This window comes from Hemitrygon akajei, chromosome 3, assembly GCF_048418815.1.
Source record: "Hemitrygon akajei chromosome 3, sHemAka1.3, whole genome shotgun sequence".
Lineage (NCBI taxonomy): Eukaryota > Metazoa > Chordata > Chondrichthyes > Myliobatiformes > Dasyatidae > Hemitrygon > Hemitrygon akajei.
This window is the reverse complement of record NC_133126.1, coordinates 16,857,795-16,885,268: the sequence shown is the minus strand read 5'-3', so window position 1 is coordinate 16,885,268 and position 27,474 is coordinate 16,857,795. Positions and strand designations below refer to the sequence as shown.

The following is a 27,474-nucleotide window of genomic DNA, read 5'->3' as shown; positions in this document are numbered from 1 at the left end:
TGAGGAACGGTGGGTCCTGGAATGCATTCCTAGGAGTGGTGGTGAATGATAACAAATACTTGTATTGTAAGAAGTTCTTAAATAGCCACACGAATGTGCAGAGAATGGCATTTAATTACTAGTTCATATAGTTTGGCACAACACTACAGGTCTAAAGGCCTGTTACTGTGCTGTTCTACCAAGATGAGCAATTGACTCACCAATACATAACAGACTATGGACAAACTGCTGGAAAATGGAAATAGTATAGATAAATATTTGAAGATCAGCATAAGTATCATGGATCAAAGGGCCTGTTTCTGTGCTGTATAACTCTAAAAGGAAGAAAATAATTTGTATACTACATAAATGATTCTGATGCAATGAATCATTTTTTTTAGTCATTTGCAAGATGTGGACTTGATATGCAAGGTTGAATTTATTTTCTGTCATTTTAGGATTGTGACTAACTTGCTGTCCTGGAGTTCTGAGATGGTGGAAATCAGGCAGTGCAGATGTCACAAAGTTCTGCCAGAGTTGTAGTGGGAGGTGCCTTATGAGATGGATGGGTGGGTAGTTTGGAAGGTGGACATCTATGCACTCTTGATGCATTGGTTCAGAGTTCTCCATACCATCCTAAAAGCTCCTCCACCAGCTTGAGTGTTCAAGGGCCAGAGATTCCCTTGTTCAGCTGAGTATGTTGTATTTTTCAATTAGATTTTGAGACTATCCTTGAAACTTTCCTCTGTCCAGCTGATAATCTCTCCCTGTATCAAACCTGAGTTGAGAGTACACTTTGGGAGTGTGATATTAGGTTTGCAAATATCAGAAGAAGCTCAATTAAGCAAAATAAATATAATTAGAGTTCCAAGCAAGATTATTGACCTGAGGGAAAGTCATGATGTTGATTCCCATATTTCAAGAAGTTTGTAGAGATTGCAATGGTGGCATCCTACAGAAAGGTGGAACTAGCAGGATTGTATAACCACAGTAATGAGTGTGCTGAAATCACAGCTAAAACCCCTTCTCTATGATTTTACCTGGAGCCAACAAAGTAATGAAGGAAGCTGAAGGAGATGTAGCAGATGCTTGTTGCGATCAATTAAACCAACCTAAGACAAAACCTCGTGCTAAACAGTAGAATATGTCAATAAAAGTTATAATCAAGTTTTACAGAGCTAAGCTCAGATTGCACTTTGAATTGTGCTCTGGCTTCTAACCCTCAATAGAGACATTCGAGTTCAGGAAGCAGTGCCACAATACTGATTCTTATAAGTTATTAAAAGGTCATTTCTTCAGCAGTTTGAACGGGGAACAACTGTGCAAGTGTGTGAATGTTGGCCTGTGAGAACAGTGGGTGAGTTTAAAAAGTGAGCAGATTGAGAAGGGGAAGGTTATCTCTTTGGCAGTTTGAACAGGGCACGACTGCGCAAGTGTATGAAGGTCGGCCTGTGAGAACAGCAGGAGAGTTTAAAAAGCAAGCAGATTAACAGAGTGGGTGATGGAGTAGTGGGAGACAGAGTAGGAAGGCTTTGGCTCAAGAGGCTTCAGCGAGCAGAGGCTGAGGACAAGCTTGCTCCCAGTGAGGTAAGGCCGGGTAAGCTCCTTTAATTAATCTAATTAACTTAGAAGCAGGTAACGGAGGCAGCAGTTGGGGCAGTCGAGTGCTCCGTTTGCAGTATGTGGGAAGTCAGGGTGAGCACAATTGATCCCAATGACTACACCTGTAAAAAGTGCATCCAGCTGCAGCTCCTGACAAAACGAGTTAGGGCAGGGGTCACCAACCTTGTTTGCACTGCGGACCGGTTTAATATTGACAATATTCTTGTGGACCGGCTGATGGGGGGGTGGCGGGGTGTTAATCACGACCAGAATATAGGTGATAAGTCAACTATAAGTCACCTATAAGTGGCTAATACACTCAATTTCATTTCTAAAAGGATTTACCTAATGAATTTAATATTAAACTCACAGCGCATATTTTCCTCGCATGAATATAGTGATAAGTCAATTATAACTCACTTATAAGTCAATAGCATCATAACATTTTAAGTAACATTTGGATATTAAACACACAGCACATATTTTCCTCATATGAACATATAAGATCATTGCAACACACCAATATCGCTGAATCAGTGGGAGCCCTGGCCTTGTTTCCCTGCAACAAGACGGTCCCATCGACGGCTGATGGGAGACAGCAATACTCCAGTCTATTCCGCAATTTAGTTTTCGTGGCTCTCAGCACTTGCTTCTGTCCCGCTTGCTCACTTTTTTTCACTCAAAAAACTTCAACGGGTTTGTCTTTAAGTGCAGGGTGCTTGGATTCAAGGTGCCAAAGCAGTTTTGAGGGCTTCATTGCCTCATTAGACAGCCTCCGGGCCCGAACTCCAGTCTCCTGCCTGCCCGCCACCAGACACCTTGGCCAGGTGCGGCTGATTGTGGGTGGGATGAGAGGACAAGGTCAGGGCCGGAGGTCCCTGTACCAGGGCCGCGGCGGTCACAGTCCAGCGAGTGCGACAGGGCATGCGCCTGCCCCCCTTGTATGTAGGTAGGATCTATCGGCTGACAAAAGTTTGGCTGGAGGAATGACTTTCAGTAGATCACAGCGAGATGGCTGCTCTGCTATTTACGAAACCCTGAGCCCAAATTAGGTTGTCTGTGAATATTTTAGCACCAGGTTCCCCATCAACATTCGGTGTGCTAAACAGGTTTAGAGGAGGAGCCCATCTGTCCGCACAGCAGGCCAGTAGCAACTGCACTTCTCGCTGGCCGCACAAGGCGGCCGGTTACCCAAGGTAAACCTGTGATCCCTGGCGCGATGGTATCACTGTGTTTAGGCAACTGATATTCAACTGATATTAACTGAACTTGCGTGCATTCAAGTTCAACAGTGGGCATGATAGGGAATGAGGAAAGGTGCAGCTGACTCATATCGTTTCATATCACCAAGTCATAACGTTTCTGCTCGGTCCAGTAGCACATGTTTTGCAGCCCGGTGGTTGGGGACCACTGAGTTAGGGAACTGGAGCTGGAGCTGGATGAACTTCAGATCATTCATGAGGCAGAGGCAGAAATAAACAGGAGTTTCAGGGAGATGGTCACCCCTAAAAGTCAGGAGACAGGTAGCTGGGTGACTGTTAGGAGAGAGAGGCACCCCTGTGGCCATCCCTATCAATAATAAGTATACTGTTTTGTATACTGTTGGTGGGGAAACCTACCAGGGACAAGTTGCAGTGGTCGCGTCTCTGGCACCAAGACTGGACCCTCAGCTCAGAAGGGAAGGAGGGAAAAGAGGAGAGCAGTAGTGATAGGGGATTTGATAGTTAGGGGGACAGATAAGAGGTTCTGTGGGAGAGATCAAGAATCCCAGATGGTCTGTTGCCTCCCTGGTGCCAGGGTCTGCGATATCTCGGATGGAGTTCTCAGTATTCTCAAGAGGGAGGGTGAGCAGCCAGATGTCGTGGTCCATGTAGGGATCAATGACGTGCATAGGAAGAAGGAGGAGGTCCTGCAAAGAGAGTTTAGGGAGTTAGGTGCAAAGTTGAAGGACAGGACCTCCAGAGTTGCTATTTCAGGATTCCTACCCATGCCACGTGCTAGTGAGGCTAGAAATAGGAAGATAATGCAGCTAAATACGTGGCTAAGGAGTCGGTGCAGGAGGGACGGCTTCATGTTTCTGGACAATTGGGCCTCGTTCCAGGGAAGTGGGACCTGTTCCAACGGGACAGGTTGCACCTGAACTGGAGGGGGACTAACATCCTTGTGGGAAGGCTTGCTAGTTCTGCCCTGGGGGGGTTTAAACTAGATTTGCAGGGGGAGGGGAACCAGAGTGTTAAAGCAGATAGTGAGGTGGAGGAGGATAAAGGTCATGTGAGAACTGCAAGTATAGTGCATGGAGTAAAGCCAGACTGAACATATAAAGAGACTTTGAGGAAAGAGAAGCAGAATAAAGGGTGTAAAGGTAGTAAGGTAGAAGGGCTAAAGTGCGTGTACTTCAATGCAAGAAGCATCAGGAACAAAGGTGATGAACTGAGAACTTGGATACATACATGGAATTATGATGTAGTGGCCATTACAGAGACTTGGCTGGCACCAGGGCAGGAATGGATTCTCAATATTCCTGGCTTTCAGTGCTTTAAAAGGGATAGAGATGGTGGAAAAAGGGGAGGAGGAGTGGTATTACTGGTCAGGGATACCATTACAGCTACAGAAAGGGTGGGTAATGTAGCAGGACATGTGGACAGGTTGACTTTGCCTTACTAGATCTAGTATTGGGTAATGAACCGGGTCAGGTCACAGATCTCTCAGTGGGTGAGCATCTGGGGGACAGTGACCACCACTCCCTGGCCTTTAGCATTATCATGGAAAAGGATAGAATCAGAGAGGACAGGAACATTTTTAATTGGGGAAGGGCAAGTTATGAGGCTATGAGGCTAGAACTTGTGGGTGTGAATTGGGATGATGTTTTTGCAGGGAAATGTACTATGGAGACGTGGTTGATGTTTAGGGATCTCTTGCAGGATGTTGGGATAAATAAGGAACCATGGGTGACAAGTGAGGTGAAAAATCTAGTCAGGTGGAAGAAGTCAGCATACATGAAGTTTAGGAAGCAAGGACCAGATGGGGCTATTTTGGAATATAGGGTAGCAAGAAAGGAGCTTAAGAATGGGCTGAGGAGAGCAAGAAGGGTGCATAAGAAGGCCTTGGTAAGTAGGGTAAAGGAAAGCCCCAAGGCATTCTTCAATTATGTGAAGAACAAAAGGATGACAGGAGTGAAGGTAGGACCAATTAGAAATAAAGGTGGGAAGATGTGCCTGGAGGCTGTAGAAGTGAGCAGGGTCCTCAATGAATACTCCTCTTTGGTATTCACCAATGAGAGGGAACTTGATGACAGTGAGGACAATATGAGTGAGGTTGAAGTAATGGAGCATGTTGATATTAAGGGAGAGGAGGTGTTGGAGTTATTAAAATACATTAGGATGGATAAGTCCCCAGGGCCTGATGAAATATTCCACAGGCTGCTCCACGAGGCAAGGGAAGAGATTGCTGAGCCTCTGGCTATGTTCTTTATGTCCTCGTTGTCCACGGGAATGGTACCAGAGGATTGGAGGGAGGCGAATGTTGTCCCCTTGTTCAAAAAAGGTAATAGGGATAGTCTAAGTAATTATAGACCAGTGAGCCTTACCTCTGTGATGGGAAAGCTGTTGGAAAAGATTCTTAGAGATAGGATCTATGGGCATTTAGAGAATCATGGTCTGATCAGGGACAGTCAACATGGTTTTGTGAAGGGCAGATCGTGTCTAACAAGCCTGATTGAGTTCTTTGAAGAGGTAACCAGGCATATAGATGAGGGTAACACACACAAAATGCTGGTGGAACACAGCAGGCCAGGCAGCATTTATAAGGAGAAGCACTGTCGACGTTTTGGCTGAGACCCTTCGTCAGGACTAACTGAAAGGAAAGATAGTAAGAGATTTGAAAGTAGTGGGGGGAGGGGGAAATGCAAAATGATAGGAGAAGACTGGAGGGGGTGGGATGAAGCTAAGAGATGGAAAGGTGATTGGCGAAAGTGATACAGAGCTGGAGAAGGGAAAGGATCATGGGACGGGAGGCCTCGGGAGAAAGAAAGGGAGGGGGGAGCACCAGAGGGAGATGCAGAACAGGCAGGGTGATGGGCAGAGAGAGAGAAAAGAAAAACAACTAAGTATGTCAGGGATTGGGTAAGAAAGGGCGGAGGGGCATTAACAGAAATTAGAGAAGTCAATATTCATGCCATCAGGTTGGAGGCTACCCAGCCTGTATATAAGGTGTTGTTCCTCCAACCTGAGTTTGGATTCATTTTGACAGTAGAGGAGGCCATGGATAGACATATCAGAATGGGAATGGGATGTGGAATTAAAATGTGTGGCCACTGGGAGATCCTGCTTTCTCTGGCGGACCGAGCGTAGGTGTTCAGCGAAATGGTCTCCCAGTCTGCGTCGGGTCTCACCAATATATAAAAGGCCACACCGGGAGCACCGGATGCAGTATAATACACCAGCCGACTCACAGGTGAAGTGTTGCCTCACCTGGTGGAACTGTCTGGGGCCCTGAATGGTGGTGAGGGAGGAAGTGTAAGGGCAGGTGTAGCATTTGTTCCGCTTACAAGGATAAGTGCCAGGAGGGAGATCGGTGGGAAGGGATGGGGGGACGAGTGGACAAGGGAGTCGCGTAGGGAGCGATCCCTGCAGAAAGCAGAAAGGGGGGGGGAGGGAAAGATGTGCTTGGTAGTGGGATCCCATTGGAGGTGGCGGAAGTTACGGAGAATTATATGTTGGACTTGGAGGCTGGTGGGGTGGTAGGTAAGGACAAGGCGAACCCTATTCCGAGTGGAGTGGCGGGCGGATGGGGTGATGGCAGATCTCAAATGCATCTCTCCCATTTCCCTCACATCTCCCTCCTGGCTCTTATCCTTGTAAGCGAAACAAGTGCTACACCTGCCCTTACACTTCCTCCCTCACCACCATTCAGGGCCCCAGACAGTCTTTCCAGGTGAGGTGACACTTCACCTGTGAGTCGGCTGGTGTGGTATACTGCATCCGGTACTCCTGGTGTGGCCTTTTATGTATTGGTGAGACCCGATACAGACTGGGAGATGGTTTCACTGAACATCTACACTCGGTCCACCAGAGAAAGCAGGATCTCCCAGTGGGCACACATTTTAATTCCACGTTCCATTCCCATTCTGATATGTCTATCCATGGCCTCCTCTACTGTCAAGATGAATCTACACTCAGGTTGGAGGAACAACACCTTATATACCGGCTGGGTAGCCTCCAACCTGTTGGCATGAACATTGACTTCTCTAACTTCCGTAAATGCCCCTTCTCCCCTTCTTACCACATCCCTAACATATTTAGTTGTTTGTTTTCTTCTCTCTTTCTGCCTAACACCCTGCCTGTTCTGCATCTCCCTCTGGTGCTCCCCCCTTCCCTCTTTCTTTCTCTTGAGGCCTCCCGTCCCATGATCCTTTCCCTTCTCCAGCTCTGTATCACTTTCGCCAATCACCTTTCCAGCTCTTAGCTTCATCCCACCCCCTCCGGTCTTCTCCTATCATTTCACATTTCCCCCTCCCCTCACTACATTCAAATCTCTTAGTATCTCTCCTTTCAGTTAGTTCTGACGAAGGGTCTCAGCCCGAAACGTCGACAGTGCTTCTCCCTATAGATGCTGCCTGGCCTGCTGTGTTCCACCAGCATTTGGTGTATATTGTTTGAATTTCCAGCATCTGCAGATTCCCTTGTATATAGATGAAGGTAGTGCTGTGAATGTGATCTACATCGATTTTACTAAGGCATTTGATAAGGTTCCACATGGTAGGCTTATTCAGAAAGTCAGAACGCATGGGATCCAGGAAGTTTGGCCAGGTGGATTCAGAGCTGGCTTGCCTGCAGAAAGCAGAGGGTCGTGGTGGAGGAAGTACATTTGGATTGTAGAGTTGTGACTAGTGGTGTTCCACAAGGATCGGTTCTGGGACCTCTACTTTTCGTGATTTTATTAACGACCTGGATGTGGGGTAGAAGGGTGGGTTGGCAAGTTTGCAGACAACACAAAGGTTGGTGGTGTTGTGGATAGTGTAGAAGATTGTCGAAGATTGCAGAGAGACATTAAAAGGATGCAGAAGTGGCTGAGAAGTGGCAGATGGAGTTCAACCCAGAGAAATGTGAGGTGGTACGCTTTGGAAGGTCAAACTCCAAGGCAGAGTACAAAGTAAATGGCAGGATACTTAGTAGTGTGAAGGAGCAGAGAAATCTGGGGGTACATGTCCACAGATCCCTGAAAGTTGCCTCACAGGTAGATAGGGTAGTTAAGAAAGCTTATGGGGTGTTAGCTTTCATAAGTCAAGGGATAGAGTTTAAGAGTCGTGAGGTAATGATGCAGCTCTATAAACTCTGGTTAGGCCACACTTGGTGTACTGTGTCCAGTTCTGGTCGCCTCACTATAGGAAGGATGTGGAAGCATTGGAAAGGGTACAGAGGAGATTTACCAGGATGCTGCCTGGTTTAGAGAGTATGCATTATGATCAAATATTAAGGAAGCTAGGGCTTTACTCTTTGGAGAGAAGGAGGATGAGAGGAGACATGATAGATATATACAAGATATTAAGAGGAATAGATAGAGTGGACAGCCAGTGCCTCTTCCCCAGGGCATCACTGCTCAATACAAAAGGACATGGATTTAAGGTAAGGGGAGGGAAGTTCAAGGGAGATATTAGAGGAAGTATTTTTACTCAGAGAGTGGTTGGTGCATGAAATGCACTGCCTGAATCAGTGGTGGAGGCAGATACACTAGTGAAATTTAAGAGACTACTAGACAGTAAGGTGGGGGGGTTATATGGGAGGCAGGGTTTAAGCATTGGCACAACATTGTGAGCTGAAGGGCCTGTACTGTGCTGTACTATTCTATGTTCTATGTTTTTAACCTAGGTATGGGAAGAACACTTATGCAATTTTCATTTTTCAGGTGAGAAGTAATTAAGCATTAAGTGCCCTGGTAAGCCTGAAATCTGTGGATATCAAAGTGAAAGCACTTCATTGTCTTGAATCATGCCTCACACAAAGGTAAATAGCTATGGTGTGCTAATGTCAATCATTCCATTTCCAGGAATTCCTCAGGACAGAAACCTAAGCCCAATTATCTTCAACTGCTTTCATCATAGGGTTAATAGTGAACATCTTAATCAATGACAGCATCTTAACAAATACTTATTGCTATCCATAGTTCCCAACAGATGAAGCAAACTGCTTTGTCCAAGAATTTTCAACAATCAGACCAAGGCTGATAAACAGCAAATAGCATCTGTAACAAAGAATTTCCAGGCAATGACCAACTCTGACAAGAGAAAATCTAACTGCCTACCCTTGACATTCAATGGCATTATCATTGCCGAGTACTCCAACACAAATATCCTGGGGATCACTATTGATGTAAATTCAGCTGGACCACCCACATTAATGGCATAGCTACAAGAGCAAGTTGAAGGTTGGATATCCTCTGGAGAGTGAATTATGTCCTCACCCCAGGAAGGCTTTTCTATGATCTACAAGACACAAGTCAAAAATGTAAAGATTACTCTCCTCTTGTGCAAATGAGTGCAGAAGTAAGGGCAAAGCAGCCTACTTCTTTACCCTAAACCACCTTAAATATCCATTCCTTCTACCATCAGCATGTTTTGGCACAAGTGTGTGCCATTTCTAAAATGTATTAAAATTATTGATCTCGCTTATCTTGAACTGCCATCACAAGTTCAATTTATAAAATTTAATTTGGTTATATTTTCTATTTCTCTTTTTCGTTTTCTAACAACATTTTTTTAATAACCATGGCTACTTTAACAACACTTCTCAAATCCACAATCTTTACCATCAAGAAGAACAATGCTGAGATTTTTAATAAACATTTTATTCAGTTTTTACTATGGGAAAAATGATGGAAGCTAAGGAAATGGAGCAAATAAGTAGTCCTGGACCACACACAGATTATCAGGGAGCAGGTAAAGAAGGCTTTAAAGTGCATTAAGGTGGATAAATCCCCAGGGCTTGACATGACGCACTCCTGAATCTTGTGGGAAGCTACAGAAGAAATTGTAGAGGCCCTCACAGAGGCATTTGCTTCATCTCTGGCAACAAACGGGGTTCCGGAGAGTAGTTAATGTGGTACAATTGTTTAAAGAGGATAGCAAAAACAAGCCAGGAAAGTACAAGTAAGTGAGTCTGACATCTGTGATGAGTAAGTTGCTCGACAGGATCTACCAACATTTGGAGAGAAAGTGTCTGACTTAGGACAGTAGGCATTATTTTGTGCATGGGAAGTCATCCCTGACAAAATAACTTGGAATTCTTTTAGGAGGTAACCAAGAGAGTAGAGCAGTGGATGCTGTCTATAGAAACTTATGTAATACATTTGAAAACGTTACTCATGTCAGGTTAGTCTGGAAGGTTAGATTACATGGAAGGCAAAGAAGATAGCAGATTAGTTTCATAATTGGCTCAGTGTTAGGAAGAAGAGGGTGATGGTCGAAGGTCATTACTCAAACTGGAGGCCTGCGTCTTGTGTGTCACAATGGTCACTGCTGGGATCTTCGTTGTTTGTAATTTATATAAACAATTTGGATGTGAATGCATGGCTAGTAAGCTTTCAGATGGTATTGCACTGAGGATTGGTAAATTTTATCCAGTTTGGAATATTTCAATCCAGATAGATATGAGGCATTCCATTTTGTGAGATCAAACTATGGTAGGATTTTTACAGTGAATAGTAGAGTCCTGGGGAGTGTTGTGAAACAGAGGGACCTACGAACACATGTATATGGTTTGCTAAAAGCAGTGTCACAGGTAGATTGGATGGTAAAGAATATGTTTGACATACTGGCCTTCATTAATCAGGGCATTAAGTATAGGAGTATGGAAGTTCTGATACAAGATGTTGGTAAGGTCTTACTTTGAGTGTCATGTTCAGTTCCAGTTACTCTATTATAGAAAAGATGTACTTAAAATAGAAAGAGTACAGAAAGGTTTTATTGAGGTGTTGCCTGGACTTAGGGAATTGAATTACACAGACCAAGTCTCCATGGAATATAGGAGATTGGGGGGTGAATGTGGTGCTGATAGAGGTACATCAGATAATGAGGGAGGAAGACAGGGTGGAAGCACATAATATTTTTTCCTAAGGAGGTGGTGCTAAAAACAAGAGAGGATACGCTTAGGATCAGTAGCAAGAGATTTATTTGGTATATCATATCATTTATTTGGTATATCTTCTTCTTCCAAATGGTGGTGCGTTTTTGGAAAAAGTTGCCAGAAATAGTGCTTGAGGCAGGTATATTAGGAATATTTAAAAGCCATCTAGTAAGTGCATAGATAGGAGGAGTTTAAAGGGCTAACCCCACCCCCATGATGTACTTCTATAGATAGGACAAGCTCACTGGAAAAACAGTCAGCATGAGCAAGTCGAACCAATAAACACAAGAAGGTCTACAAATTCCAAAGGAAAATCCTTTGGATTTCCTGCATCTAAAATGCTAGAGGAATTCAGCAGGTCAGAAGCATCTATGGAAGTGAATAAAAAGTTGACATTCCAGGCTGAGGCCCTTCTTCACAACTGGAAAGGAAGCAGGAAGACACCAGAATAAAAAAGTGGGAGGAGGGGTTGGGCAGCTAGAAGGTGATAGGTGAAGGCAGATGGGTAGGAAAGATAAAGGGCTGGAGAGGAAGGAATCTGATAGGAGAGTGGACCATAGGAGAAAGGGAAAGAGGAAGGGACCCGGAGCAAGGTTATAGGCAGGTGAGAAGAGGTAAGAGGCCAAAGTGGGGGATAGAAGCAGAGGGGAGGGGGAGGGAACTTTTATTTTAACAGGAGAAATCAATATTTATCCCATCATGTTGGAATCTACCTAGATAGTTTATAAGCTGTTGTTCATCCACCCTGAGCATAGTCTCATCATGGCACAAGAGGAAGCCATGGAATGGCTTCTGGAATGCGAATGGGAATTGGAATTAAAATGCTTGGCCACTGGGAAGTTGGACAGATGGAACGGAAGTGCTCAATAAGTCAGTTCCCCAATTTATGACGGGTCTCACCAATCTAAAGGAAGCCTCATCAGAAGCACTAGACACAATAAATAACCCCAGCAGATTTGCAGGTGAAGTGATGCTCCACCTGGAAAAACTGTTTGGGGCACTGAATGGAGGTAAGGGAGTAGGTGAATAGGCAGGTGTAGCACTTTGGCCACTTCCAGGGACAGAAATTAGTGGGGAGGGACGAATGGGCAAGGGAATCACAGAGGGACAATCTCTGCGAAAAGAGGAGAGTGGATGGGAGGTAAAGGTGTGTTTGGTGGTAGGATCCGTTTGGAGATGACAGAAGTTGTAGAGTATGATGTATTGAATGTGGAGGCTCATCAGTGGTAGGCAAGGACAGGAGGAACTCTTATCACTGTTTAGTGTGTATGTGTGGGAGATGGAAGAGATGCAGGTAAGGGCAGCATCAATGATGGAAAAAGGAAAACCCCATTCTTTGAAGGAGAACTTCTCTGATGTCCTGGACAAGACTACATCCTGGGAATAGATGTGGCAGAGATGAAGGAACTAAGAAAAGAGAATAGCATTTTTATAGAAGACAGGGTGGGAAGAAGTATAGCTAAGATAACTGAGGGAATTGGTAAGTTTATAAAAGATGTTGGTTGATAGTTTGTCTCCAGAAATGGAGACAGAGAGATCAAAAAAGGGGAGGGAAGTGTCAGAAATGGGCTGAGTGAATTTAAGGGCAGGGTGGAAGTTAGAGGCAGTTGTTCAAATTCATGAGCTCAGCAAGTGTGTATGAAGCAGCAACAATGCAGTTGTCAATGTAGCAGAGGAAGAGTTGGGGAGCATTACCAGGGAAGGCTTGGTACATGGACTGTTCTACATAGCCAATGATTTGGCAGTGATAGCTGGGGCCCATGTAGGTGCCCATGTCTATCCCGAGTATGGGGAAAGTGGGAGGAGCCAAAATAAAAATTATTAAGGTTGAAGACCAGTTCTGCCAGATGGAAGAGGGTGGTGGTGGAGAGAAACTGGTTGGTTATTTATTAAGAAAGAAGCTAACAGCTGTAAGGCCTGCTTGATGGGGAACAGAAGTGTATAGGGACTGAACATCCATGGTGAAAATGAAGCAGTCAAAGCCAGGGAATTGAAAGTTACTGAGGAGATTGAGAACATGAGAATTGTTGTGGATGTCGGTGGGAAGGGACAAAACCCAAGGGGGATAAAATGGATTTGAGGTATGCAGACAGGGGTTCCATGGAGCAGGAGCAGGCTGAGACAATGGGCCTACCCAGAGAATCAGGTTTGTAGATCTTGAGTAGGAGGTAGAAGCAAACAGTGCAGGGTAGGGGAACTATGAGTTTAGTGGCAATGGATGGGAGCTTTCAAGAGCTGATGAGGTCAGTGATGGTCCAGAATGGGGTCCTCTTCAAGGGGTAGGTATAAGGAGGTGTCTGAGAGTTGCCATCTGGTCTCAACAAGGTAGAGGTCAGTCCGCCACACCACAACAGCACCCCTTTTGTTTAGTGGTTTGATGGTAATGTTGGGATTGGTGTGGAAAGAATGGAGGGCAGTGCATTCAGAGGGGATAAGGTTCGAAGAGGAGAGAAGAGTACTGAAGTTGAGATGGTTGATGCCTCATCGGCAATTCGAGATGAAAAGATCCAGAGCAGGCAGAGAACCAGAGCCAGGTGTCCCGAAGAGGAGGAAGGCTAAAGATGGGAGAATGGGTCATCAGTAAGGGGTGTGGAATTCTTGCCAAAGAAGTAGCCTTAGAGACAAATGCATTGGAAGAAGAGCTCAGTGTCATGGCAGGCACGGAACTCACAAGCTATATGACTCTATGGCTGTATGACAAGGCTAACAGGGCATGTTCCCCTCCAAACTGCTTACCGTCTTGACTTGGAAATACATCATCTGGCACAATACAGATTCTTGAACCTCCTGTCCAATAACATGTCATTTGGTAGAATTGCAGCAGCTCTAAGGTGGCTCACCATCAATGGCAATTATAGGTATACAGCACAGAAATGGACCCTTCAAACCCACTGGTCTATGCCAAACAAAGTGCCTAACTAAACTAGTCGCATTTGAACTCATTTGGTCCATAGACTTCAAAGCCATTCCTATCACATACTTACCCAACTGCCATTTAAAGTTATTCTGTACCTGCCTCAACCAGTTTCTCTGGCAGTTCATTTTCTATATGCACCACCTTTTGTGTAACAGGTTGCTCTTCAGGTTCTTAATAAATCCTGTGTAAATCTATGCCTACTAGTATATGAATATGTAATGCATCCACTTTCCCTATGCTCCTCATAATGTTATACACTCTATAAGATTCAAGATTGTTTAATGTACTTTCCAGTACACAAATGTAAAGGAGAATGAAATACTTGTTACTCCATATCGAATGCAGCAAAGAACGCAATAATAAAAATAACACAATAAATATAAATACATAAGGTGACAGGATATCCAAGTTAGTAATCTTTTGATTGCTATCTGTGTCATGTGCCAATGAGGGGAAGAATAGGATAATTGGTTAGGTGAATGTGTGGCTGAGGAACTGGTGCAGGGAGTAGGGGTCAGATTTATGGATCTTTGGGATCTCTTCTGGGGAAGATAAGACCTGTACAAAAGGGATGGGTTACATCTGAACCAGAGGGGATCCAATATCTTTGTGGGCAGGTCAGGTGGAGTTGTTTGGGAGGGTTTGAATTAATTTGGCAGGAGAATGGGAACTGGACTGATAGTGCTGAAGATGAGGTAGCTTGTTTACAAACAGAGGTAGTGTGTAGTGAGGAGAAGCTGTTGATAGGGCAAAATTGCAGTCAACACGAGGAATTGCAATATAAAAGTGGAGAAAATCAAAAAGGGTGAATAAAGGACTGGAGGTCATATATATGAAAGCGCGCAGTATACGGAATAAAGTAGATGAATTTGTAGCACAGTTACAAATTGGCATGAAAGCTGTTGTAGGCATCACTTAATCATGGCTGAAAGAATATTTATAACTGGAGCTTGATGTCCAAGAATACACATTTTTCAAAAGGAAAGGCAGGAATGAAGAGGGGTGGGTGCTGCTCTGCTGGTTTAAAAAAAATGAAATCAAATCTTTAGAAAGAGGTGACATAAGGTCGTAAGGTGTTGAATCATTGTCAATAGAGTTAAGGAACTGCAAGGGTAAAAAGACACTGATGTAAGTTGTATACAGACTCCCAACAGTAGTAAGGATATGGTATACAAATTACAATGGGAGATAGAAAATGCATGCCAACAGGACAATGTTACAATGGTCATGGGGATTTCATTATGCAGGTAGATTGGGGAAAATAAGGTTGGTGTTGGATTCCAAGAGGGGACTTTTTAGAGTGTCTACGAGATGGTTTCTTGGAGCAGCTCATGGTTGAGCCCACTAGAGGATCAGTTATTCTGGTTTGGGTGTTGTGCAACAAATCAGAATTGATTAGAGAGCTTAAAGTAAAAGAACCCTAAGGGGTAAGTGATCATAAGGATGAGGTCTCGGGTTCCTTGGAGATATATGCCAAACCAGGCTGTAGTCAGCATGGTTTCCTCAAGAGAAAATCTTGCCTGTCGGAATTCTTTGAAGAAATAACAGGATATACAAAGGAGAATCGGTTAACACTGCATACTTAGATTTTCAGAAGGCCTTCCAGGTGTCACACATGAGGCTGCTTAACAAGCTACGAGCCCATGGTATTAGAGGAAAGATTCTAGCATGGATAAAGTGGTCAATTGGCATGAGGCAAAGAGTTGCAATAAAGGAACCTTTTCTGGGTGGCTGCCAGTGACTAATGGTGTTCCACAGAGGTCTGCGTTGGGGCAAATTCTTTTACCGTTATATGTCAATGATTCGGATGATGGAATTGATGGCTTTGTTGCAAAGTTTGCAGACAGTATGAAGGTAAGTGGAGGGGCAGATAGCTTTGAGTAAGTAGAGAGCCTACAGGAGACAGATTGGGAGAATGGGCAAAGAAATGGCAGACGGAATACAGTGTCGGGAAGTGTACGGTCATGCACTTTGGTAGAAAAATTGAAAGAGTTAACCATTTTCTAAAAGGAGAGAAAATACAAAAAAAAACCTAAGGCAGGAGATTGGGGCTGAGAGGGAAACTGGATCAGCCATTATGTAATGGAAAATCAGACTCAATGGGCCAAATGGCCTAATTCTGCTCCTATATCTTATGGTTTTGTGGAGTATAAGAAATGCAGGAGAACAAAATAAAAAAGAAATCTGTAGGGCTAAAAGGCACAAGTTGCCTTAGCAGACAACTAAAGGAAAATCCTGAAGACTTCTAAAGATATGTTAAGAGCAAAAGTATTACAAGGGACAAAATTGGTCCACTGGAAGATCAGAATGGTAACCATGCATAGGGCCAAGACTGATGGAGGAAATGTTAAATGGATTTTTTACATCTGAATTTACTCAGGAGACAGACACAGTCAAGAGTAGTGAGGTAAAACAGCACAGAGTTCATGGACCCTATACAGAATACAGAGAAGGAGGCGTTTGCTGTCTTGAGGAAATTAAGTTGGATAATCTACAGGACTTGATAAGGTATTCCCTCAGACCCTGCGGGATGCAAGTACAAAAACTGCATCGGCCCTAGCAGAGGTATTTAAATCATCCTAAGCGACAGGTGAGGTACCACAGGATTGAAGGATAGCTAATATCCACTTTGTCACTATGTCCAAGATGACAGCATGACGCAGCTTGCAGCGGCCACTCCAGAGCTGATATCTGTTATTTGTTAAGCGGGGTGCTGTGCACAATCCTAATTTGATGAAAAACGGACGTTGGAGCACGGTGGAACATCTGGAAATCTCGAGGAAGGCCTTCTTTGTTGTTGCTGCTGCTGCTGTGAGGTCCAGGTCTCTGCTGAGAAGACCAGGCCCCCAGTCCTCCAGGTCGCGTTGCTGGTGGCTGGTGGCTGGTGGCTGGTTGCAGGGTGTTGTAGTGCGCTCAGCAGAGGATGGTGCTCGGAGAAGCTGTGCCGGAGGGGATGGTCAGAGGCTCAGAGGTTCGACGGACTCGGAGTCAGCTGCGGTCGGGGTACTTTCGTTGTGTGCTGCATCTGTGAGGCTGAGACCGGCGGCGCTGTGGAAGTCCATAGCGGGGGTATTCCCTTCTGCCGCCTGCATGGGATGACGAGTCTATCGGGACCCTGAGAACTTGTGGAAACTGTGTGGTGCCTTCTTTTGAACTTATAGTCTTTTAACATCTTTGGACTATTTTTACTGTGCCCATGGTCTGTTTTTTTTCAATCAATTATGCTATTGTTTGCACTGTTGTAACTATGTGGTTTTGTGCAGGTCTTGTAGCTTTAGTTCTTGGTTTGTTGGGTGCTAGAGTTGGTCTCCTGATTTGGTGTGTCTGGGTAGTCTTGTTTTGTCTGGTGGATTTGGTGCTCCTTTCCGGGGAACGCGCTAAGATGGTAGCGCGATATTAATACGCAGCAGCCTCTCCGGACTCTGGTTTGGGGATTGCCAAATGTTATGTGGATTTTCTGGTGTAGTCTGTTTTGTCATATGCTTTTGTGATATCATTCTGGAGGAACGTTTTCTCATTTTTTAACTGCATTGCATTTGTGGTTTCTAAATGACAATAAACTGAAACTGAATTGAACTGAACTAAACTGATGTTGTTCCACTGTTTAAGAAAAGCCCTAAAAATAAACCAGAGAATTGTAAGCTGGTGAGCCTAATTTTGGTATGACAAACCAATGTAGGTCTTACACAATGAACAGTAGTGCACCAAGGAATACTGTGCAACCAAGGGATCTGAGAATACAGGCCTATAATTTGGTAAAAGTGATGTCACAGGTGAATAGCATCGTCAAGGAGGTTTTTGGCACATTGCCTTCATAAAACAAGTTTGTATAAGATGTTGGTGATGCCTATTTTTGATTATTGTGTGCAGTTTTGGACTCCTATCTACAAGAAAGATGCAAGTAAGGTTGAAAGAATACAGATAAAATTTACAAGGATGTTGCTAAGGATGGAGGACCTGAGTTGTAAGGAAAAATTAAATAGGTTATGACTTTAATCCTTAGAACATAGAAGACTGAGGGAGGTTTGATAGAAGTAGACAAAATTATGAGAGGTATAGATAGGGTAAATGCAGACTTTTTCCAGCGTGGTTGGGCGGAACTAGTACTATGACTCTATAATCTCCCAACTTTTGTACTCAATGCCCTTACTGAGGAAAGGCAGCATACCAAAAGCCATCTTCACCACCCCGCTGAGCTGTGACTCTTAATTTCCTGGAACCAGATACAAATTTATCTTGTGTATCAAAAACTCCATGAAATACATCATCTGCATTAACAACCAACCAAAGGATGTGCAGAGGGCAGTCCTCAACTGTTGCCACAGATTCCAGCACATAGCATGCCCACAATATTTGCCAAAACAACACAAGCAGCAACAACAAAACAAACAACAGTAAAACAAGTCTCTATTCTACCCAGTCACATGCAGACATACCTTTAACCCCAGGACAGGCCACCTCTGGGACTTTAGTTCTTAGCTCTGGACTTTCAAACTCACAAATATCAGGCCACCAACGTCCAGTCCCTGGCCTGACTCTAAGACATCAGGTCTCTGACTTCTGGAACATTAAATCCAGGGGCTTCAACCTTCAGGCCTCTACTTCTGGACTTCGACCATCTGCTTTGCTCTTCAGACCTTGTTGACCTCTGAGTGTCACCCCGAGAACTTGCAGATCACACATGTAGTTGAACTCCAAAGTCCTTCTGTTCAACAACACTCCCCAGGGCTTTACTGTTTATTGTGCAAGTCCTATCTTGATTTGATCTTCCAACATGCAACACCTTGCAATTACCCAAATGAAACCCTATTTGCCATTCCGAGACCACTTACCTAGCTGATCAAGATTCCTTTGTAATTTTTGATAACCATCTTCACTGTCACTGATACAATCTATTTTAGTATCATCTGAAAATTTACTGAACATGCCTTGTATATTCTGAACCAAATGGCTGATATAGTTGACAGATAGCACCAGCCCCTGAGATACACCATGCAAGTTCAAGTTTATTGTCATTTCAACTGTATACATGTATACTGGCAAACGAAACAATGTTCCTGAAGACTAAGGTGCAACACGGGTCATATAACTCGTACACAACTCATACATAAAGTAATATTACCACAAATAAATTAACAAATAATAAAGTGAAGTTACATTGCGAGTTTAAAAAGTAAACAATATAATGCTGTTGGCACTTCATATGTGGTGAGACCTGGGCGTTGGCAGGGAGTTCAATAGTCTCACAACCTGGGAAAGAAGCTGTTTCCCATCCCAGCAGTTTTTGTCTCAATGCTTCAGTACCTTCCTGCCTGAAGGTAGAGGGTCAAAGAGATTGCTGGATGGATCATTGACAATGCTAAGGGCCCACTGTACACAGTGCTCCTGCTTAAGTATCGTAGATAAGTGGGAGAGAGCTTGAAGATCATCTCAGCAGTCCTCACAATCCTTTGCAGGGTCTTGCAGTCATATGCCTTGCAATTTCCATACCAGACAATGATGCAGCTGGTCAGGACACTCTTAATGGTGCTCCTGTAAAAATTGGTTAGAATGGGGGGCGGGGGGAGAGGCCTCATTCATCTCAATCTCCTCAGGAAATGGAGATGTTGCTGTGCTTTCTTGTCTAAAGAGGTGGTGTTGAGGGACTAGTTGAGATTTTTCATTATGTGCACTCCCAAAAACTTGGTGCTCCTTACTCTCCCCATGAAACAGCTGTTTATGTGTACTGAAGTGTGGTCAGCCTGTACTTTCCTAAATTCCATAATCATGCAACAGCAGTGTGAACAGCAATGGGCTGAGCACACAGCCCTGTGGGATGCCAGTGCTCACAATGATGGAGCTGGAGAGGTTACTGCCAACATGACTAATTATGTTTTTCTATCAAGGAGTCCAAGATCCAATTACTGAGAGAGGTACTGAGACCCAACAAGGACAGCTTACCCACCAGCTTCTGAGGGATGAACATATTAAATGTCAATAAACAGCATTTCTGGCATTTGAGGCACTATATTCCAGGTGGGGCAGGATGAAATGGAGCACAAAGACTATGGCATCATCAGTGTACTGATTTGAGCAATAAGTGAACTGGAAAGTGACCAGTGTAGCAGGAAGATGGGATTTAACACAATCCATAACCTGCCATTCAAAACACTTCATTATTGGTGTGGTCACTGTCTCCATGGGCCTCCAGTTTGAGAAAAAAATCCTTTCACCATCACTCTCTGCTTCCTACTATCAAGCCAACTGTGTACCCAATGAGCCTCCTCTCCCTAGATTTGATGTAATTTAACCTTTCAGAGCAGCTACTATATGGAAGTAAAGTCCATATTATTCTGCCCTCAAGGACCTTCTTGATCATATTATGAAGCAAATCAGCCTAGTTCGTGAGTCACAAACCCATGATGACTATCCCTAATTACACTCTACCTCTCCAAATACGTATACATCTTATTTAGAATCTTCTCCAGTAATTTACTGGTCTAGAGTTCCCAGGTTTTTCTTTGCAACCCTTCTTAAGTAAAAGCACAGCATTCATTACCATCCAGCCTTCTAGGACTTCATTGTGGCTAACGATGATACAGTTATCTCAGACAGGGCCCCGCTGTTTCTTTTCTAGTCCTTTACGGTGTTCTTGAATATATCTGGTCAGGCCCCAGATATCTGTCTGCTTCAAATAGTTTTAAAATATACGGTGTGTCTTTTACTGTAATGTGGACTGTTCCTAAAACAACCCCACTAAATGTCCCCTATTCTGAAGATTTCATGTCATTCTTCACAGTGAAATAAGAGGAGGTATATTCATTGAAGACCTTGTAGCTCCAAACATAAATGTCCACTTTGTTCTTTGAGGGTCCCTATTCTTTCCCCGGTTCCTCTTTTTCCCTGAATATAGTCAAAATATCTTTGGATTCTTTTTAATCTAATTTGGTAAGGTTGTCTCATTTCCTTACCCTCTTTTTGTTTTCAAAATTAATAGAACTCTCATTACTGGAAGTGAGCATTAGTAGTTGACAATAAATACTAGCAATGGTCTGATCTCAAAAATGTATCTTAAAAATGAATCCAAAAATTCATACCTGCATGTATCTGAGTACATACAACAAGCAAATTTTTTCAAGTGTTTTCCTGTGGAATAAATATATGGGTAATCCTATATATTGTACATTTACATTGAAATATCAGTTGTGTTACTGCTTAGTTTCAGGAATTCCAGACTAGAAAACTTACACAAATGTTGACACACACTTTTGCAAATTATCACCAGATAAACATGAATGATTCATAGAAACATAGAAAACCTACAGCACAATACAGGCCCTTCGGCCCACAATGCTGTGCCAAACATGTATATACTTTAGAAATTACCTAGGGTTGCCCATAGCCCTCTTTTTCTAAGCTCCATGTGCCTATCCAGGAGTCTCTTAAAAGACACTATCACATCCACCTCCACCACCATTGCCAGCAGCCCAATTCATGCACTTACCACTCTAAGCATTAAAAAAAAACATTACCCCTAACATCTCCAACAATGACAATTGAATAAAATTATTTACCTGGCTGATTAGAAAGAGGGAGAGTGTAAACAGACTGTGTGTTAGAAGAATCTGCACGTGATGTCTTTGCCATTGTCTGTTTTTCACGAGGTATCGGAAGATGGCAGAACTTCCCTGTTGAGTTTGATGGGCACCAGCACTTGTCCCTTCCAATGCAATATCCTCCATTCAAACATGGGATCTGGCAAAAATCTACAATACAATTAAGTTGATAATTAATTGCTTGTGCTCAAACTCAAGGATCAAGAACAGGAATTTTATTACACATGATGAAACTCAAAAGATAATTAAATGCAATTAATTTCCTTTATTTTTATTTGCACTGGATTTGTTAGAATATTACTTAATAACTATTATCAAATTTTCCACTCTTTATGCAATTTATTGTTTATTATTTTTGCTAAGAGGTTCATTGTTCAGCCTTTCCCTTCTCTCAAACAAACAGTCTTTTGGTTAAAATATTGGAATTAGTTTATTGGTTTAATGTGCACCAACATTCATACAAATCAAATCATTACAGTGAATTGAGGTAGTACCAGGTAAAACATCACAGAATGCAGTTACAGAGAAAGTGCAGTGCATGTAGACAATAAGATGTATGTATACAATAAGGTAGATTGTGAGTTGAAGAGTCCATCTTGTCAAAGGAACCACTCAATGGGGTAGAAGCTCTCCTTTATCCTGGTGATACATATTTTCAGGCTTTTATATCCTCTGCCTGTTGAGAGAGGGGTGAAGAGAGAATGTCTAGGGTGTGTGGTGCTTTGTTCATGCTGGCTGATTTACTGAGACAACGAGGTATATACAGAGACTAGTAGGAGAGGCTGAGATGTGCACAGCTGTGTCTACACTTTCTACATTTTTTTGAAGCCACAGACAGAGCAGTTACCATATCAAGCAGTGATAGATCCACTGTTTAAGAAAGGCTCAAAAAGTAAGCCAGGAAAATCTGTCAGTGAGTCTGACATCAGTAGTGGACAAGATATTGGAAGATATTCCAAGGGACCAGATATATAAGCATTTGGATATTCGGGTACTGATTAGGAATAGATAACATAGTTTTGTGTGGTAGGTTGTGTCTAACCAATCCTAGGAGTTTTTCGAGGAAGTTACCAAGGAAGTTGATAAAGGAAAGGCAATGGATATTGTCTACAAGGACTTCAGTAAGGCCTTTGACAAGGTACACGTGGGAGGTTGGTCAAGAAGGTTCAGTCGCTTGGCATTCAGGATGTGATAGTAAATTGGATTAGACACTAGTTTTGCAGGAGAGGCCAGAGAGTGGTAGCAGATGGTTCTCTCTGACTGAAGGCCTGGTACAAGTGATGTGCTACAGGTGTGCTGGGTCCATTCTTATTTGTCTTCTATATTGACCTGAATGATAATGTAGCAAACTGGATCAGCAAATTTGTGGATTTCAGCAAGGTTGGGGCCTAGTGAAGAGCAAGCAAGGCTATCAAAGCTTACAGAAGGATCTAGACTAGCTGGAAAAATGGGCTGAGAAATGGTAGATGGAATTTAACGCAGAGAAGTGAGGTGTTACACTTTGAGAGGACAAACCAGGGTATGCTTTACATGGCGTGCAGTTTGGCACTGAGAAATGTGGCAGAGCAGATGGACTTGCAAGTACAAATCAATAATTCCTTGAAGGTGGCATCAGAAATGGTTTGGGTCTTAAACAGAGCTTTTGGCACATTAGACTTCATAAATTAAAGTACTGAGTATAGGAGCTGAGATGTGAAGCCAAAGTCGTCAAATAATGGTGAGGCCTAATTTGGAGTATTTTGTGCAGTTCTGGTCACTACCTACAGGAGATATATTAATAATATTGAAAGATTACAGAGAAAATTTACAAGGATGTTGCCAGGACTTGACTGCCTGAGTTGTAGGGAAAGGTTGAATACATTAGGACTTTATTCCCTGATGCATAGGAGAATGAGGGCTAATTTGACAGAGGTACAGTATACAAAATTGAGGGTAAATGCATGCAGGCCTTTTCCACTGAAGTTGGGTGTCTAGAACTAGAGATCATGGGTTAGGCGAATATGAGCAGGAACTTCTTCACTCAGGGTAGTGAGAGTTCAATTTCAACATTTAAGAGAAATTTGGGTAAGTACATTAATGGGAGGGTTATGGAGGGCTATGGTCCAGGTGCATATTAATGGGACTAGGAAAATTAATAGTTTAGCATGGACTAAATGGGCTGAAGGAGTTGTTTTTGTTCTGTAGTGTTGTATGACACTATGACATCTGAATAGGATGCTTTCTTTATTGCTTTGACAAAAACTGGTAAGGGTCAATGAGAACATGCTAAATCGCTTTGACCTCCTGAAGAAGTAGAGACATTGCTAAGCTTTCTTGGTCATGGTTTCTATGTGGTTGGATCAGGATAGGTTATTGTTGATGTTAATTCCTAAGAACTTTAGCTCTCAACCCTATCAACCTCAGCATTGTTGATGTACTGTAGAAAGGAGCATGAGCACTGTCCCTTGCTAAAGTCAAAAGACCAGCTCTTTTGTTTTGCTGACATTGAGGGGAAAGATTGTTGTCACATTACCATGTTACTATGCTCTCTATCTCTTTCCTGTATTCTAACGTATCATTATTTGAGACACAGCCCACTAAGGTGGTATCATCTGCACACTTAGAGCAGTCATGAGTATACAGGATGTAGAGTAGGGAGTTGAGGATGCAACCGAGTGGCGCACCAGTGTTGAGAATAATTGTGGAGTTTTTGCTACCTAATCTTACTGATTGCAGTCTATTGGTCAAGAAGTCAAGGATCCACTTGCCTTGTCTTGTCCTGTCCTGTCCATACTGCACCAGCTGTCGCCAATGGGCTATAAACGTGCAGGAGCAGTGTGTGGTTAAGTGCCTTGCTCAAGGACACGCATGCTGCCTCGGCTTAGGCTCAAACTAGCGACCTTCAAATCGCCAGCCCAAAGCCTTAACCACTTGGCCAAGCGCCAACACTAGCAGAGGGAGGTGTTGACTCTCAGGTCTCGGAGTCTGGGAATGAGTTTGTGTGGATTTATAGTATTGAAAGCAGTGCTTTCAATAACAATTACAAGTGTTCAGCTAAAACCCAAAAGCTTTATTGAGGATCAATGCTAACTGAATGACCTTTGCTCTCTTTTGAAGTGCAGGGATATATTCTAGGGCTGAACATTCTTGAATCTTGATTTTAGTCGTAATTGCCACTGATACTAAACTCTTACTCCAAATGTCTTCCAAAATGCAAGTGGAAAGAAAAGGTACAAAAGTGCAACTAACAAGGGGAAAGGAGACACTTACTTTAATTTTGTACATCTTTCCACAATCATAAGAGTTAAGAAGCAAAGGGCACAATTTACATAAAATATAACTTCTCCATTTTCTTTTCATAAGGTAGAGATGACATCATTATGTGTGAATAACAGCAGAAAAATAGTAGTCACACCCACATATAAATGTCTTGGTCAATTCCACAGGATAACAACATTGTGATTTCAACTTTTAAGTATTATAAAATAATATGATTGCAAAATTCTCTCTAATGTTTTAAATTTTAAACATATATGTCACCTTGATATTATTAAGGTGAATAGGCAGCAGTCTTGGTATATATCCAGTTTTAAGGAAAATCCACAACAAGACCAGGGCTAGACAGCAGAAGATATGTGCTGTAGATAAGTGAACTGAATTTTAGTCATAGACTAGAAAAAAAATAAAATTCCTTATTCAAATAATGAAGACATCAAATTTGATATTGGTGACTGAAATTATGAAATTAAATTTGGAAAGATTAATTGCTAACTAGGAAGCTAGATGGAGCATTATCTTGGCATGGAATGCCTCAGTGAATCATAATAGAAATAGAATCTCTAACACATTTTAAAATGACAGAAATATTTTAATTCAAATTTTAATGGGGATAGTGAGTAGCAATGGATAATGTAAAAAAAATAAACACCAAGACAGTGAGGAAATGAGATATCCTTATTTTAAAATAAGAAATACCGATGGTGTGCCAATTTGTGATTAGCTCCCAAACTTCAGCTGCTTTATTTTATATTGTGGCTGATCAATGATTTCACATATCTTTTCTTCTTTTGTCTTGCTACTGCTCCCAAACGAAGATTTATAACCTGCACCATTAAAATCCAAAGTTTATCTTCTGACTTAAAATCCCTTAGTCAAATTTTGAAATAAGTTTATCCTTTAACCTACTCTAAATTAGTGGTCCCAGTTAAATACTCTCAATAGACAATAGACAGCAGGTGCAGGAGTAGGCCATTCAGCCCTTCTAGCCAGCACCGCCATTCACTGTGATCATGGCTGATCATACACAATCAGTACCCCGTTCCTGCCCTCTCCACATATCCCTTGACCCCCCCCCCCTATCTATAAGAGCTCTATCTAACTCTCTCTTGAATGCATCCAGAGACTTGACCTCTACTGCCTTCTGGGGCAGAGCATTCCACATATCCACCACACTCTTGGTGAAAAAGTTTTTCCGCATCTCTGTTCTAAATGGTCTACCCCTTATTCTTAAACTGTGGCCTCTAGTTCTGGACTCACCCATCAGCGGGAACATGCTTGCTGCCTCCAGTGTGTCCAATCCCTTAATAATCTTATACGTTTCAATCAGGTCCCCTCTCATCCTTCTAAATTCCAGAGTATACAAGCCCAGTCACTCCAATCTTTCAACATATGACTGTCCCGCCATTCCGGAAATTAACCTTGTGAACCTACGCTGCACTCCCTCAATAGCAAGAATGTCCTTCCTCAAATTTGGAGACCAAAACTGCTCACAATACTCCAGGTTAGGTCTCACCAGGGCCCTGTACAGCTGCAGAAGGACCTCTTTACTCCTATACTCAATTCCTCTTGTTATAAAAGCCAGCGTGCCATTAGCTTTCTTCACTGCCTGCTGTACCTGCTTGCTTGCTTTCATTGACTGATGTGCAAGAACACCCAGATCTCATTGTACTTCCCCTTTTCCTAACTTGACTCCATTTAGATAGTAATCTGCCTTCCTGTTTTTGCCACCAAAGTGGATAACCTCACATTTATCCACATTAAACTGCATCTGCCATACATTTGCCCACTCACCCAACCTGTTCAAGTCACCCTGCATTCTCATAACATCCTCCTGACATTTCACACTGCCACCTCTCCTCGTGGTCCAGTGTGAAACTAGCATATGCAGTGCATGTTTAACATATGAAAGTAGATTTTAAATTATTTTTAAAATTTAAATAATACCAGAAATCATTAATCTGTTTTTATAATCATTTGCAAGATGGGAATGAAAGATATTTATCATCCATGAGATGGAGGTTGATTGTGAGCCATCTGCATGCACCTCAGAAATCTAATATTAAAAAGCAGTTCAGTATTAAGATATTTTAGGAAGTAAATTAGCAAAAATGATTAACAATTATTTATATGGAAATTCAAATGTCTCCACATTTCAACACCCACCACCACAAGTATTCCTCCTGCCTTCACCCAACAGATTATTTCCCTATACTCCTGCCCCATCTAGACCCTATATTCTTGAATATAAGAATATAAGGTAGGAGTAGGCAGCCTGAACCTTCAATCCTGCCACATCAACAATATGACAATGTTTGATCTGCTCCATGCTTCATCTATCATGCAACCCTAAATCTGTTTTCTTTCAAAATTTTATCTACTTAAGTATCTCCAATGATCTAGCCTCTACAAGTCTTTGGGATAGTGAATTCAAGATGTATTACCTTCTGCAAGAGACCATAAGACCATATCACATAGGAGCAGAATTAGGCCAACTGGCCCATCGAGTCTACAATGCCATTCAATCATGGCTGATCTTTTTTTTCTCTCCTAAATCGAATTTCCTGGCCTTCTCCCCAAAAACCTGTGATACAGTGTCCAATCAAGATCCTATCAATCTCGGCCTTAAATATATCCAACAACCTGCCTTCCACAGCTGCACGTGGCAACAAATTCCACAAATTCACCACCCTCTGGCTAAAGAAATTTCTCTGCATATCTGTTTTAAAAGGGCGCCCTTCTATCTTGAGGCTGTGCCCTCTTGTCCTAGACTCTCTCACCATGGGAAACATCCTTTCCACATTTAACCTGTCTAGGCCTTTCAACATTGAAAAGGTTTCAATGAAATCCACCCTCATCCTTCTAAACTCCTGCAAGTACAGAACCACAGCCATCAAATGTTCTTTGTATGGTAACCCTTTTATTCCAAGAATCATCCTTGTGAACTGCCTCTGAACCCTCTCCAATACCAACACATCTTTTCTAAGATGAGGGACACAAAACTGTT

General features: G+C 42.7%; 1 protein-coding gene across 1 annotated transcript in view; it reads right to left on the bottom strand.

Annotated features, from left to right (window-relative positions):
* The window catches only part of LOC140724740 (latent-transforming growth factor beta-binding protein 2-like), a 411,525-nt gene that overhangs the window by 241,917 nt on the left and 142,134 nt on the right, over positions 1–27,474 (bottom strand). The window contains exon 6 of the mRNA XM_073039256.1: positions 21,171–21,362. Within this exon, the coding sequence (XP_072895357.1) occupies positions 21,171–21,362 (192 nt within the window). The remainder of the gene's footprint in view (positions 1–21,170; positions 21,363–27,474) is intronic.